Consider the following 10,578-nt stretch of genomic DNA (forward strand, 5'->3'; position numbering starts at 1 on the left):
AAGTCTTTCTTTTTCTTCTGCTCCATTTGATCTTATCCATTCTGATGTGTGGGGACCCTCTCCTATTCCTACAAAAGGGGGGTCAAGGTATTGTGTTTCATTTATTGATGATTGCACTCGTTACTCTTGGATCTATCTTATGAAACACAGGTCTGATTATCTTACAATTTTCAACAACTTTAGAGCTCTTGTGAAAACTCAATATTCTAGTGTCATAAAGTGTTTTCGTTGTGATTTGAGGGGTGAATACACTTCGAATCAATTTTCACATTTACTTGCTTCTGATGGTACTATTCATCAAACCTTGTGTACAGATACTCCTGAATAAAATGGTGTGGCTGAACGAAAATATAGACATCTTGTTGAAACAACCCGTTCATTTTTATTGTCTGCCGGTGTTCCTAGTGCCTTTTGGGGGGAAGCAATCCTTACTGCTACTCATGTCATTAATAGAATTCCAACATCACACAATTCAGGTTTGTCACCTTTTGAAAAATTGTATGGGTATGCTCTTGTCTATTATTCTTTGCGTGTTTTTTGTTGTACTTGCTTTGTCCTTCGTCCACATGCAAAGCGTAATAAGTTAGCCTCTCGGTCTGCTCTTTGTGTCTTTCTGGGTTACGGTGTTAGTCAAAAAGGGTATCGTTGCTTCGATCCCGTTAGTCAAATATTGTATGTCTCTCGTCATGTTGTGTTTCTTGAGCATATTCCATTATTTTCTATTCCGGCTAGTTCGCATAATATGACAAAGTCAGATCTGCTTTGTATTGATCCTTTCAATACTAATACTGAGGAAGATTCACCCACAAATCCTACTAGTAGTTCAACTGAATCTGGTACTTTGGTTCCCGAGATATCCGCTCCACATGTTCCTCCTTCTACCACTACCCAATTATCTCCTGAGGTTGCAGATGATCCTTCTCTCTACCGTCGTCAATCCACTCGTGTTCGTAAGTCTATTAAACTACCGGATTTTGCTTACTCTTGTTATTCTCATTCTTTTGCTTCATTTGTTGCATCTATTCATTGTCTTTTCTGAGCCTGAGTCCTATAGAGAAGCTGTTTGTAATCCACTTTGGTAGAGTGCTATGGCTGAGGAACTAACTGCTTTGCATCAGAGTCATACATGGGATATGGTTCCATTGCCACTAGGAAAACATACTATTGGTTCTCATTGGGTATATAAGATCAAAACTAAATCTGATAGATCTATCGAACGATACAAAGCTCGTCTTGTTGCTAAAGGATATTCTCAGCAGTATGACATGGATTATGAAGAAACATTTGCTCCTGTTGCAAAAATGACAACTGTTCGTACTCTGATTGCTGTTGCTTCTGTTTATCGATGGAGAATATCTCAGATGGATGTCAAGAATGCATTTCTAAATGGTGATCTTCATGAAGAAGTTTATATGACACCTCCTCCTGGTATTTCACACAAACCTGGTGAAGTTTGCAGGCTTCGTAAAGCGCTTTATGGTCTCAAACAAGCACCTCATGCTTGGTTTGAAAAGTTCTCTATAGTGATTACTTCGTTTGGTTTTCATCCTAGTAATCATGATTCAACATTGTTTATCAGATGTATGAGCGCCGGTCGTATTTTTTTATCATTATATGTTGATGACATGATTGTTACTGGTGATGATTCTGATGGAATTGCTTCCTTGAAGTCTGAGTTGACTCATTGTTTTGCTATGAAAGACTTGGGTATACTACGCTACTTTCTGGGCATTGAGGTTACTTATTCCCTGAAATGTTATCTTTTATCTCAGTTAAAGTATATATCTGACCTGTTTGAGCGTGCTCGTCTTACTGATAATAGAGTTGTTGATACTCCTAGTGAGACTAATGCTCGATATTCTCTATCTGATGGCTCACTTTTGTCGGATCCTAGTTGTATAGAAATATTGGCGGAAGCTTAGTTTATCTCACCGTGACTCGTCCAAATATTGCATATGTTGTTCATGTGGTTAATCAATTTGTTGCTGCACCAACTACAGTTCATTGGGATGCTGTTCTTCGTATTCTCAGATATCTTCGGGGCACTCAATTTCAAAGACTTTTATTTCCTTCTACGTCATCTCTTGAACTGCGTGCATACTCTGATGCGGATTGGGCTGGTGATCCTACGGATCGCAAATCTACCACTGGCTTCTACGTTTTTCTTGGTGATTCCCTCATTTCTTGGAAGAGTTAAAAGCAAGATGTTATTTCTAGATCTTCCACAGAAGCTGAGTATCGTGTCATGGCGTCAACTACTTGTGAGATAGTTTGGTTGCGTTGGTTGCTTGCGGATATGGGTATCTCTCTTCATCAACCTACTCCGTTATATTGTGATAATCAGAGTGCTATTCAAATTACGCGCAATTCAGTTTTTTCATGAGCGAACGAAACATATTGAAATTGATTGTCACATTACTCATCACCATCTTCAGATTGACATCATCACATTGCCTTTTGTTCCTTCAAAGTTGCAGATTGCTGATATGTTTACCAAGGCTCATTCCACTTCGCGCTTCCGATTTTTATCTGACAAACTCTCAATGCTTCTGGCTGTAGTATCGTGAGTTTGAGGGGGAATGTTAGATTATATAATTTAGATTATATAATCTATTAGAATTATTTGTTATAGCCTTGAGGGCAATTTGATCTTTTACCTTTTCAGTTTAGGATTTAGATATAGTATTTAGATATAGTTTTTGACCTTTTCAGTTTATGGTTTAGATTTTTTCTTGTAATTAACTATATAAGGCCTTATACTCTTTATTTCTCAATTTAATTTGGATTCAATAATATGACTAATTTTTCCCTTTTTCCCTTCTCTTATTCTTTTTACAAATATATGCAAAGGAAATCACTAATAATGACACATGAATGCCCAAGAATTCGTGAAAAGATGATACCTTGTCGAAAGTAATGTTACCGATTCGATTAGACGTGGCCACAGCATACACAGTCTCGCGATCCCCCGCCCGATTCAAGAACACGCCGTTGCAGATCTTCTGCTGGTTCTTAAATACCGGTTCGATTACGACCACCCTGAACCCCATCGCGGACGCCGTGAAAGTCGTCATCGCCACATTGGCCCCCACGTCCACAACTAAACCTGCATCCCTCTCCTGACCTTCGAGGAACTCTTGCAGTGGCGCCGATATGTCGGGACGGCGAAAGGGCTTCCTCTTGAATATGCGGGTCATACTCATGTGGGGCTTCTCCGGGAGTGATCCGAAGTAGGAAAGACAATACAGGAACTCAGGAAGGAGTACTGAACGCCCTCGACGACTGCGGGCAGGCGTGGCAGTCGAAGGACCGGATCCCGGTAGTGGATAGGGCGACAGTTCCATGGGCGCGGAGGGATGTGGAATTTTAGGAATAGTCGACGAAAAGGAATGGGAGGAACGAGGAGAGGAGCCAGGAGATTATGGTTCTTCTTCTATCGGCGTCGAGGTACGCGGGCTTCTCCCTCCTCCACGAGTTCGATATTGTTGTGTAATGAAGAGATCAAGAGATCCGGCTCAATACCCGGCCCAGCCCAACCCAGCCCAGCCCACTTGTGATGCAGCACACCGCACACCGATTCTATGTGCGGACGCGCGCATGGGTGGGACAACGTGCGGCCTCCTTGCCAATAATATCTTCCCCCTCTTCTCTCTAAAAAATTGCTTATCTGATTTCTACCCGACAATGTACCTCTTATTTTAGCGAACATTTATAGCACGTAGGATATCATAGCTAGGGTAAAACAACGTGTATGGAAATGCAAGTAGAAGAACAAGCCGCCTGTTTTATGAATGTTCTCGAAGTATAAAATCTTCTCCGCTTCTGGTTTTCCACGGCCTCTTATCCCATCATTTCTAGGGTTAGGGTTCTCACCGACCCGTCCCTCCATCTTATCACCTCCGGATCTTGTTAAAGAATTATTCGTCTATAGAATCGAAAGCGCGTTGGTGATCTAGTGATCGATTTGTTTCCATCGTCGCCCGATTGAAACGAGAGGCTTCGAGGTCGTTGATCGTTTCCTTAGCTCGACAATGATGCAGACGGGTGGTGGAATGGTTCAGCCCCAATCAATGGCACCGCCTCCGATGGAGCAGCAGCAACCTCCACAGCAGTGGATGATGATGCCGCCGCCGCCTCCTCAAGCGCAGTACTACCAGGCTGGCCCGGCGCCGCCCATGTGGAACCAACAGCCTTCCCAGGTGCCTCCGCCAGTCCCCCAGCCTCAGTATCAGGCCCCAGCACCGGTTCCACCGCCCCAGATGCAGTATCAAGCAGCGTCAGGTCCAGGCCCGGCCCAAGCATTGGCACCCCAGCCTTCATCGGCTGATGAGATCCGGACGCTTTGGATCGGTGAATTGCAGTACTGGATGGACGAGAACTATCTCTACAGTTGCTTTGTTCAGACTGGAGAGGTCTCTGTTTCATTTCCTTTCTTTTTCTATGCTAACTTTTTTCTTAATTTATTTGATTGTGTTGTTCTGGACTAATGGTCTTATGTGCTGGTAGAATCTTTATAGCCAAATTAATATGACTGTGTCTGTGTCACTACTTTTAGAAATAAGTATCTTGCGCAAGCACAGATTTTAGTTGCCAATGAAGCAGTACCATTAATAATGGACGTGGTTAAGTTTTCCATCGGAGATTAACATTTTCTTATGATTGATTAAATTTACAATTGTAGAAAAATTGAGATTTCTTTGATGAATAGCGAGTTAACTGAATATAATTTTTTTTTTCACAATCGGGTTGTTATCCTTTCTTTTTATGATGTTCTGATTTGATTGATTCCCTCTTTTGTATTAGGTAAATTGCAAAGTAGTGCAGTTAACTAATGCTTTTAAAATATTCATATATTGCCAAGTAGTCACTTTTGACACAGAGACTAATGATTTTGATATTTAATGAACAACACACAACTAGAAGTAACATGGAATCCTGAACTATAATATCCAAGATGAATACAAGTGCTGTTTATTGAATGGGCTAATTTGGCAAGCTGAATGTTGTATAGGGCATAGAGTAGCAATCAGATCTTTCTTTCTTATTTACAGTATTGTGGTAACTAGTTAGCTATCTTAGTTTTTTTAGAAATGAATTTGCCAATAATTGTTTCTGAAATTTAATGAAAAATTACTGAAGTATCAGTTTTACTTGTTTTGGTATGGGTGCAATGGTGCATGCTACATTATGGTGTGTATTAATTTAGTTTTCTTTTCTGATTCCATGTTTCTAACATTCCAGGTTATTTCAGTTAAAGTAATCCGCAATAAGCAGACAGGGCAGTCTGAGGGTTATGGTTTCATTGAGTTTATATCTCGTGCTGCTGCAGATCGAGTTATTCAGATGTACAACGGTCAAGTGATGCCTAACTCAGAACAAGTTTTCAAACTGAATTGGGCATCAAGTGGAGCAGGTGAGAAACATGGTGATGGTGTAGATTATACAATTTTTGTTGGGGATTTGGCTGCAGATGTCACTGATTATATGCTGCAAGAGACATTCAAGAACCAATACCAATCAGTCAAGGGTGCCCGAGTTGTTACTGATAGACTGACTGGGCGCACCAAGGGTTATGGGTTTGTTAAATTTGGTGATCCAAATGAACAAGCAAGAGCCATGACAGAGATGAATGGTGTTTACTGCTCTACCAGAGCCATGAGAATTGGTCCAGCTGCCAATAAGAAGAGTCTGGTAACCCAACAGCAGTTCTCTACAAATGGTATGTGGTCATATTAGTTTCTGAAGTTCAATTTTGTATTTACCTAGCAGCCTCATCCTGCTACTGGATTTGAAATCCCTCTTGATTTATTGGTTGAATGCTGACATCAAATGTGTATTTGATAGATAGTGAAATAAGACAACCTTAGATTTTTGGTATTAACTTCAAGTTGAACCTAGGTGTCAAGGCCATTGCTTTCTTTTTACAAGTTTTCTTCAAGAGCATATCCTTTGTGAAATTGGGTAATTAAAAATATTATTTAACAAAGTGCTCTTATAGAAACTCGTATTGTCTCAAAGCAGGATTCCATACTTCCTTGTTATAGGACATGGAATTGGCTTCAGCTGAGATGCATATCTACTATAGTGGTGGCCCCAGTTAGGTCAGTGTTTTGATATTGTCATAATGTGTCTAGTCCTTTCTTGTGGCTTTATTGCTACAATTTGTTTTTATTTCTATTTAATCATCGCAAGCTATTTTTTATATCAACTCACTGTCACCTACTTGCCCCTGTATTTTAATTCTCTCAGTTTCATGCATTTGGCATCTATCAGTCAAATTTATTACTGCTATAATCATCATGTTGATCAAGCCTATTCTTTTGGTCTTCATTCTTTGCATCTACCAGCTTTGTTTTTATACCATCTATTGAATATTGCAGAGGTTTTTAATTCTATTTTGAAAGGATTAACATGTTTTAGGTTGTCATTATTGTTCTTTGAGGGTCCTAAATTTGTTACTCTTGGCCTTCTTGATTGTGATCCCTCAAGTCTTTACTAGCATTTGTTAAGTTATTACTCTAGTCTTTTTTTGGTTTTATGTTTCATTATCATGCCTTTGCTATTGCTCCTAAATGCAAGTTGTGTTTTCTCCAAATGACCTCTCTCTAATGTCTGGAGAAGATGACTTGATTCCAGTTTACATTGCTGGCATCATTTTCAATCTTATGTTCCTACTGAAGTCTATAATTATTATTGACTAATTTCCTTTCACTTCATAGCAGTTGTTTTGATCTGAAAAAATATCTACAGTTAAAAAATCTGATTGTTTTAGTTCAGCAGACCCTCTTACATGCTTCCTCTGTTGCTTAACATGGCGGCTTGAATTTTCATTATCTAAATTATTATTTTTGTTTCAGTAGATTTGTTTCAACTTTATGTTAAATAATTATTTAATATTGTAACCAATACACTTCTTGTCGTCCTGTTTGGTATCTTTGAGGTCAGAATCTGTTTTTGTTGTGTGTGTGTGTGTGTGTGTGTGAGAGAGAGAGAGAGAGAGAGAGAGATTTTTGCTTATGGTAACACACTTGGTGGATATATAATGGTTGGATGAATCTACTAGTGATACAGTGTTTTGTAGCATAGAAATGGTTGAAGATAAAATCTTCTGTCGATCTATTTAAACCTATTGGTCTCGTACTCTATCCACTTTCAGTGCGTCAACTAGAATTATTCTTATTTTCTTAAGAAAAGTGTGTAATTAGGAATCTTGCCTCTATTAATATTTATTTAAATCATACTATATCAATCGCTAGAAATGTATGACGTAGCAATTAAAAGGAAACCTACAAATAGAAGATTAATTGCACATTCAGAAAGTAAAACAAATGAATCCATTTTTTCAAAAAAGTTTTTTATTTAAAGGTAAAAATCTCCTTATATTTGTCATTTGCAATTTGTAAAATTTAATCATAATGCAAGCTTGGATGCATATAGCTATTACCAATCAGTGTCATGCCTTTATGCGTGCCAGTAGGTGTGCTGAATAAAATTTTTGCTTTTGCCAATTGGCATGAAATGAAATTTGAAACCATGCTGATCATGGTTATGACTACAAACATCATGAATGATAAAATATAATGATCATTGTCTTATGAGATTATTTAGCTCTATTCAGAAAGTTCTATTTTTATTTGCAGCTTCCTACCAAACTCCACAGAGTGCTGACTCTGAGAATGATCCTAATAATACCACTGTGGGTATTTGCTCAGCTTTACATATGATGAGCTGTAAAGCCTTAGAATACTCATATGTGTCATTTGGCTTGTAGTTATTTGTTGGCGGGTTGGACCCAAATGTCACCGATGATCATTTGAGGCATACATTTGGCCAATATGGTGAAATAGTCTATGTTAAAATACCTGCAGGCAAGCGTTGTGGTTTTGTTCAATTTGCTAATAGGTGAGCTCCTCATTGGACTTGGAAAATTAAGTAGGTAACAATGTAAATTACCACGCTATTTCTTGTATAGTAATTTGTAAATTGATTTTTATCAGAGCTAGTGCTGAGGAAGCTTTGAGGATGCTTAATGGGATCCAGTTAGGTGGTCAAAGCATTCGGCTCTCTTGGGGTCGTAGTCCAACAAATAAACAGGTTGAACATTGCTATGTTCTAAAAAGTTGCTGATTTATTTTACCATTTATTCATTCATTTGTCTATTTTATTGGTTATCAGCCACAACAGGATTCCAGCCAATGGAATGGAAGCTATTATGGGTACAACCAAGGCTACAGTGCCTATGGATATGCTGCTCAAGATCCTAATACATTTGCTTACACAGGATATCCTGGATATGGAAACTTTCAGCAGCAGCAGCAGCCACCTCAGGTAAAAGCTGTTGATAATGTTATCTCAATCTCGTTAAGAATAAGTTAGAATCCTAACCATTATTATCTTGCAATGTAATAGTTTAAATATGAATGACCTAGACAATAACATAGGCAATGATTATGGATCTGACACTGTCAGTAATTTTCAGATGCATGATATTATTGGTGATCATACTGATGGAATTTTTATGGTTCCTGTCATATTAAATTTGATATTTGTTCTTTGATACCAATGTACGATTCTCTTTTCATTGTGTTCAGGTCCATAAGTGTCGAGGTATATTTTCTTGGATTTAGGATCAATTAAGAATCTCTCTTTCTTGTATTCTTTTTTTCTGTATTTGTTATTCCAGACTTTAAACAAAAATCAAAAGATCCACTGCACTTTTGTCACATACTTGATTGCAGTCATTTTTTGTATAACACGCATCTTGGAGAATTTGCTCTACATATTGGATATTAAAGTTTTTTGTCTCATCCAGTAATCTCTGGCGTTCACATCAATTTTCTACTGGCTAACCTAAAAGTTTGCATACGTAACAGCGTCTTATTTTTGAAATTAACTGCAGCATGCTGGAACTAGAGGTACCGCATTGCATTGTCCAAGTAGTTCATAGTAGAATATCAAAGTGATAAAAACTTAAATCCAAAATAGATAAATTTCTGGGTAGATGCAAAAATAACTGGTCGTGTTCTACCATGCAAACAATAACATGGCTGAACCTGGTGCTCTCTGCCTTGTCGCTATCAAGTTTGAATTTTATAGTGTAGACAAGGAAAATACATGCCTTGGGGACAGTCATTGCATAGTGTACTGGATGCTTTGCTGATATCAAATATTGTGTCATAGAAGTCTATATTTACATATTGATTCGACATGGTTGTACAATTACAATGTTCCATGTGTACATATTAATTCATTGTCTTGATTTTGCAGGCTTGAGTGTATCATCTGAAACGGAAACATCAGCTATCCAACTTCTCTTTCGCTGGGATATGTGGGTGTTGGGCAATTCCTCTGTCAGTTTGCCCGGTGTGTATTTTGCTGAGACTCATACTTAGTGTACTGGCAGTTCAGACCAGTTTTGACAGATTGTGTTGTCAGAGATTATCCTCTGTGTGCTACTGTTATTTATGTACTGTTGACATGCTTATCTAAACTTAATTGCTTGCTGCCATTCGTCTGTTTTTGATCCACTAATGGTATATTTTATCTCTTCATTCTTGTTTAATTGTTGATTATGGTTTTTAACTTCAATTAACGGGTGGGAGGGGGGATGGTTATTTTTTGCAACTTGCACTCATGGTTTGAGTTTGCTTTGTTGCTGGATTAACTGTAGATTTGATATAATTTTAGCTAATATAACAGGACTAGTTTTGCAAGGACCGAGTATATATGTTCTTTGAAAACTGATGAGCAAGTTTAGGATTCTTTCAGTCGGTCTTCTACATAAACTGAGCACATTTCATGCGATGGCCACGTGGCTGATCAATTGTTTCGCTTCAAAGATTTTAATATGGGTGGTCATATTTGAATGAAGATGAATACGAACGATATTATAAAATTATTATTGGGCGGTTCATATTTAAATGAAGATAAATATGAAAGCTGGTATGAAAGAAAATTTTATTAAGATTTTTTTTATAGAATTTTGTTATATGTTTTTGAGTTTTGTTATGGTTTTTATAACAGAAATATGTTATAATTTTTTTAGATTTGGGTGTAGGCATTATTTATAAGAATTATTTTTAACCTATTGAATGATGAAAATTATTGGATATGATTCAATTGTACAGAGAGAATTTAAATAGAACTTTGACCGATTTTGTGGAATAGGCGCGTCGTTGAAACAATGTAACTTTTCTTTTTCTTCTTCATCTTTTTTTTCCTCTTGTTTGCTTTTTCTTTTGCGTCTTTATCTCGTTATTTTGCATGATCTCTTTCTCTCTTCCTCTTGTTCCACGTTAGAGGTTGAGAGGTGTTGCCCTCACATCTTATTCAATAATTAGTATCGGAGAGAGATTTTAGCAGATTTTTTTAACATGTCAAGGATGATTTTTATGAAGTTTGATATGGTGAAGTTTGACATAATTGAGAATTTCGAATTATGGCAGAGAAAAGTCAAGGACTTGGTGCAACAAGGCAAAGTGAAGGTGCTAGGAGAAAGAAAACCGGAAAGCATAGAGAGATCGGATTGGAAAAAACTTCAAGCGAAGGCAGTGACAACAATTAGATTTTGTCTTACGG

At 37.8% G+C, this 10,578-nt stretch overlaps 2 protein-coding genes across 2 annotated transcripts; one reads left to right on the top strand and one right to left on the bottom strand.

Moving 5' to 3' along the window:
* Positions 1 to 1,239: 1,239 nt before the first annotated feature.
* LOC121978407 lies at positions 1,240 to 3,344 on the bottom strand. Its single transcript, XM_042530757.1, has 2 exons — positions 2,904 to 3,344; positions 1,240 to 1,335 (listed from the first exon to the last, which is right to left on the bottom strand). Exons 1-2 carry the CDS (start codon positions 3,342 to 3,344, stop codon positions 1,240 to 1,242), a joined length of 537 nt encoding a protein of 178 aa, XP_042386691.1.
* Positions 3,345 to 3,825: 481 nt separating this feature from the next.
* Positions 3,826 to 9,508, top strand: LOC121975561 (polyadenylate-binding protein RBP45-like). The gene is made up of 7 exons (XM_042527279.1): positions 3,826 to 4,412; positions 5,242 to 5,719; positions 7,641 to 7,696; positions 7,772 to 7,902; positions 7,998 to 8,094; positions 8,176 to 8,328; positions 9,268 to 9,508. The coding sequence occupies exons 1-7, from the start codon at positions 4,032 to 4,034 to the stop codon at positions 9,271 to 9,273; spliced, it is 1,302 nt and encodes a 433-aa protein (XP_042383213.1). The 5' UTR covers positions 3,826 to 4,031; the 3' UTR covers positions 9,274 to 9,508.
* The last annotated feature ends 1,070 nt before the right edge of the window (positions 9,509 to 10,578 follow it).

The sequence above is a fragment of the Zingiber officinale genome, chromosome 4B (assembly GCF_018446385.1).
Source record: "Zingiber officinale cultivar Zhangliang chromosome 4B, Zo_v1.1, whole genome shotgun sequence".
Taxonomy (NCBI): domain Eukaryota; kingdom Viridiplantae; phylum Streptophyta; class Magnoliopsida; order Zingiberales; family Zingiberaceae; genus Zingiber; species Zingiber officinale.

What these genes read in the sequence shown, in the direction of transcription:
- LOC121975561 (XM_042527279.1), top strand. Translation starts at nt 4,032, where the DNA reads ATGATGCAGACGGGTGGTGGAATGGTTCAGCCCCAATCAATGGCACCG. An exon ending in ATGATCCTAATAATACCACT is followed by an intron (nt 7,697 to 7,771) that starts GTGGGTATTTGC and finishes TTTGGCTTGTAG; the next exon opens with TTATTTGTTGGCGGGTTGGA. An exon ending in TTTGTTCAATTTGCTAATAG is followed by an intron (nt 7,903 to 7,997) that starts GTGAGCTCCTCA and finishes GATTTTTATCAG; the next exon opens with AGCTAGTGCTGAGGAAGCTT.
- LOC121978407 (XM_042530757.1), bottom strand. Translation starts at nt 3,344, where the DNA reads ATGGAACTGTCGCCCTATCCACTACCGGGATCCGGTCCTTCGACTGCC. An exon ending in GTAACATTACTTTCGACAAG is followed by an intron (nt 1,336 to 2,903) that starts GTATCATCTTTT and finishes ATCGATAAACAG; the next exon opens with AAGCAACAGCAATCAGAGTA.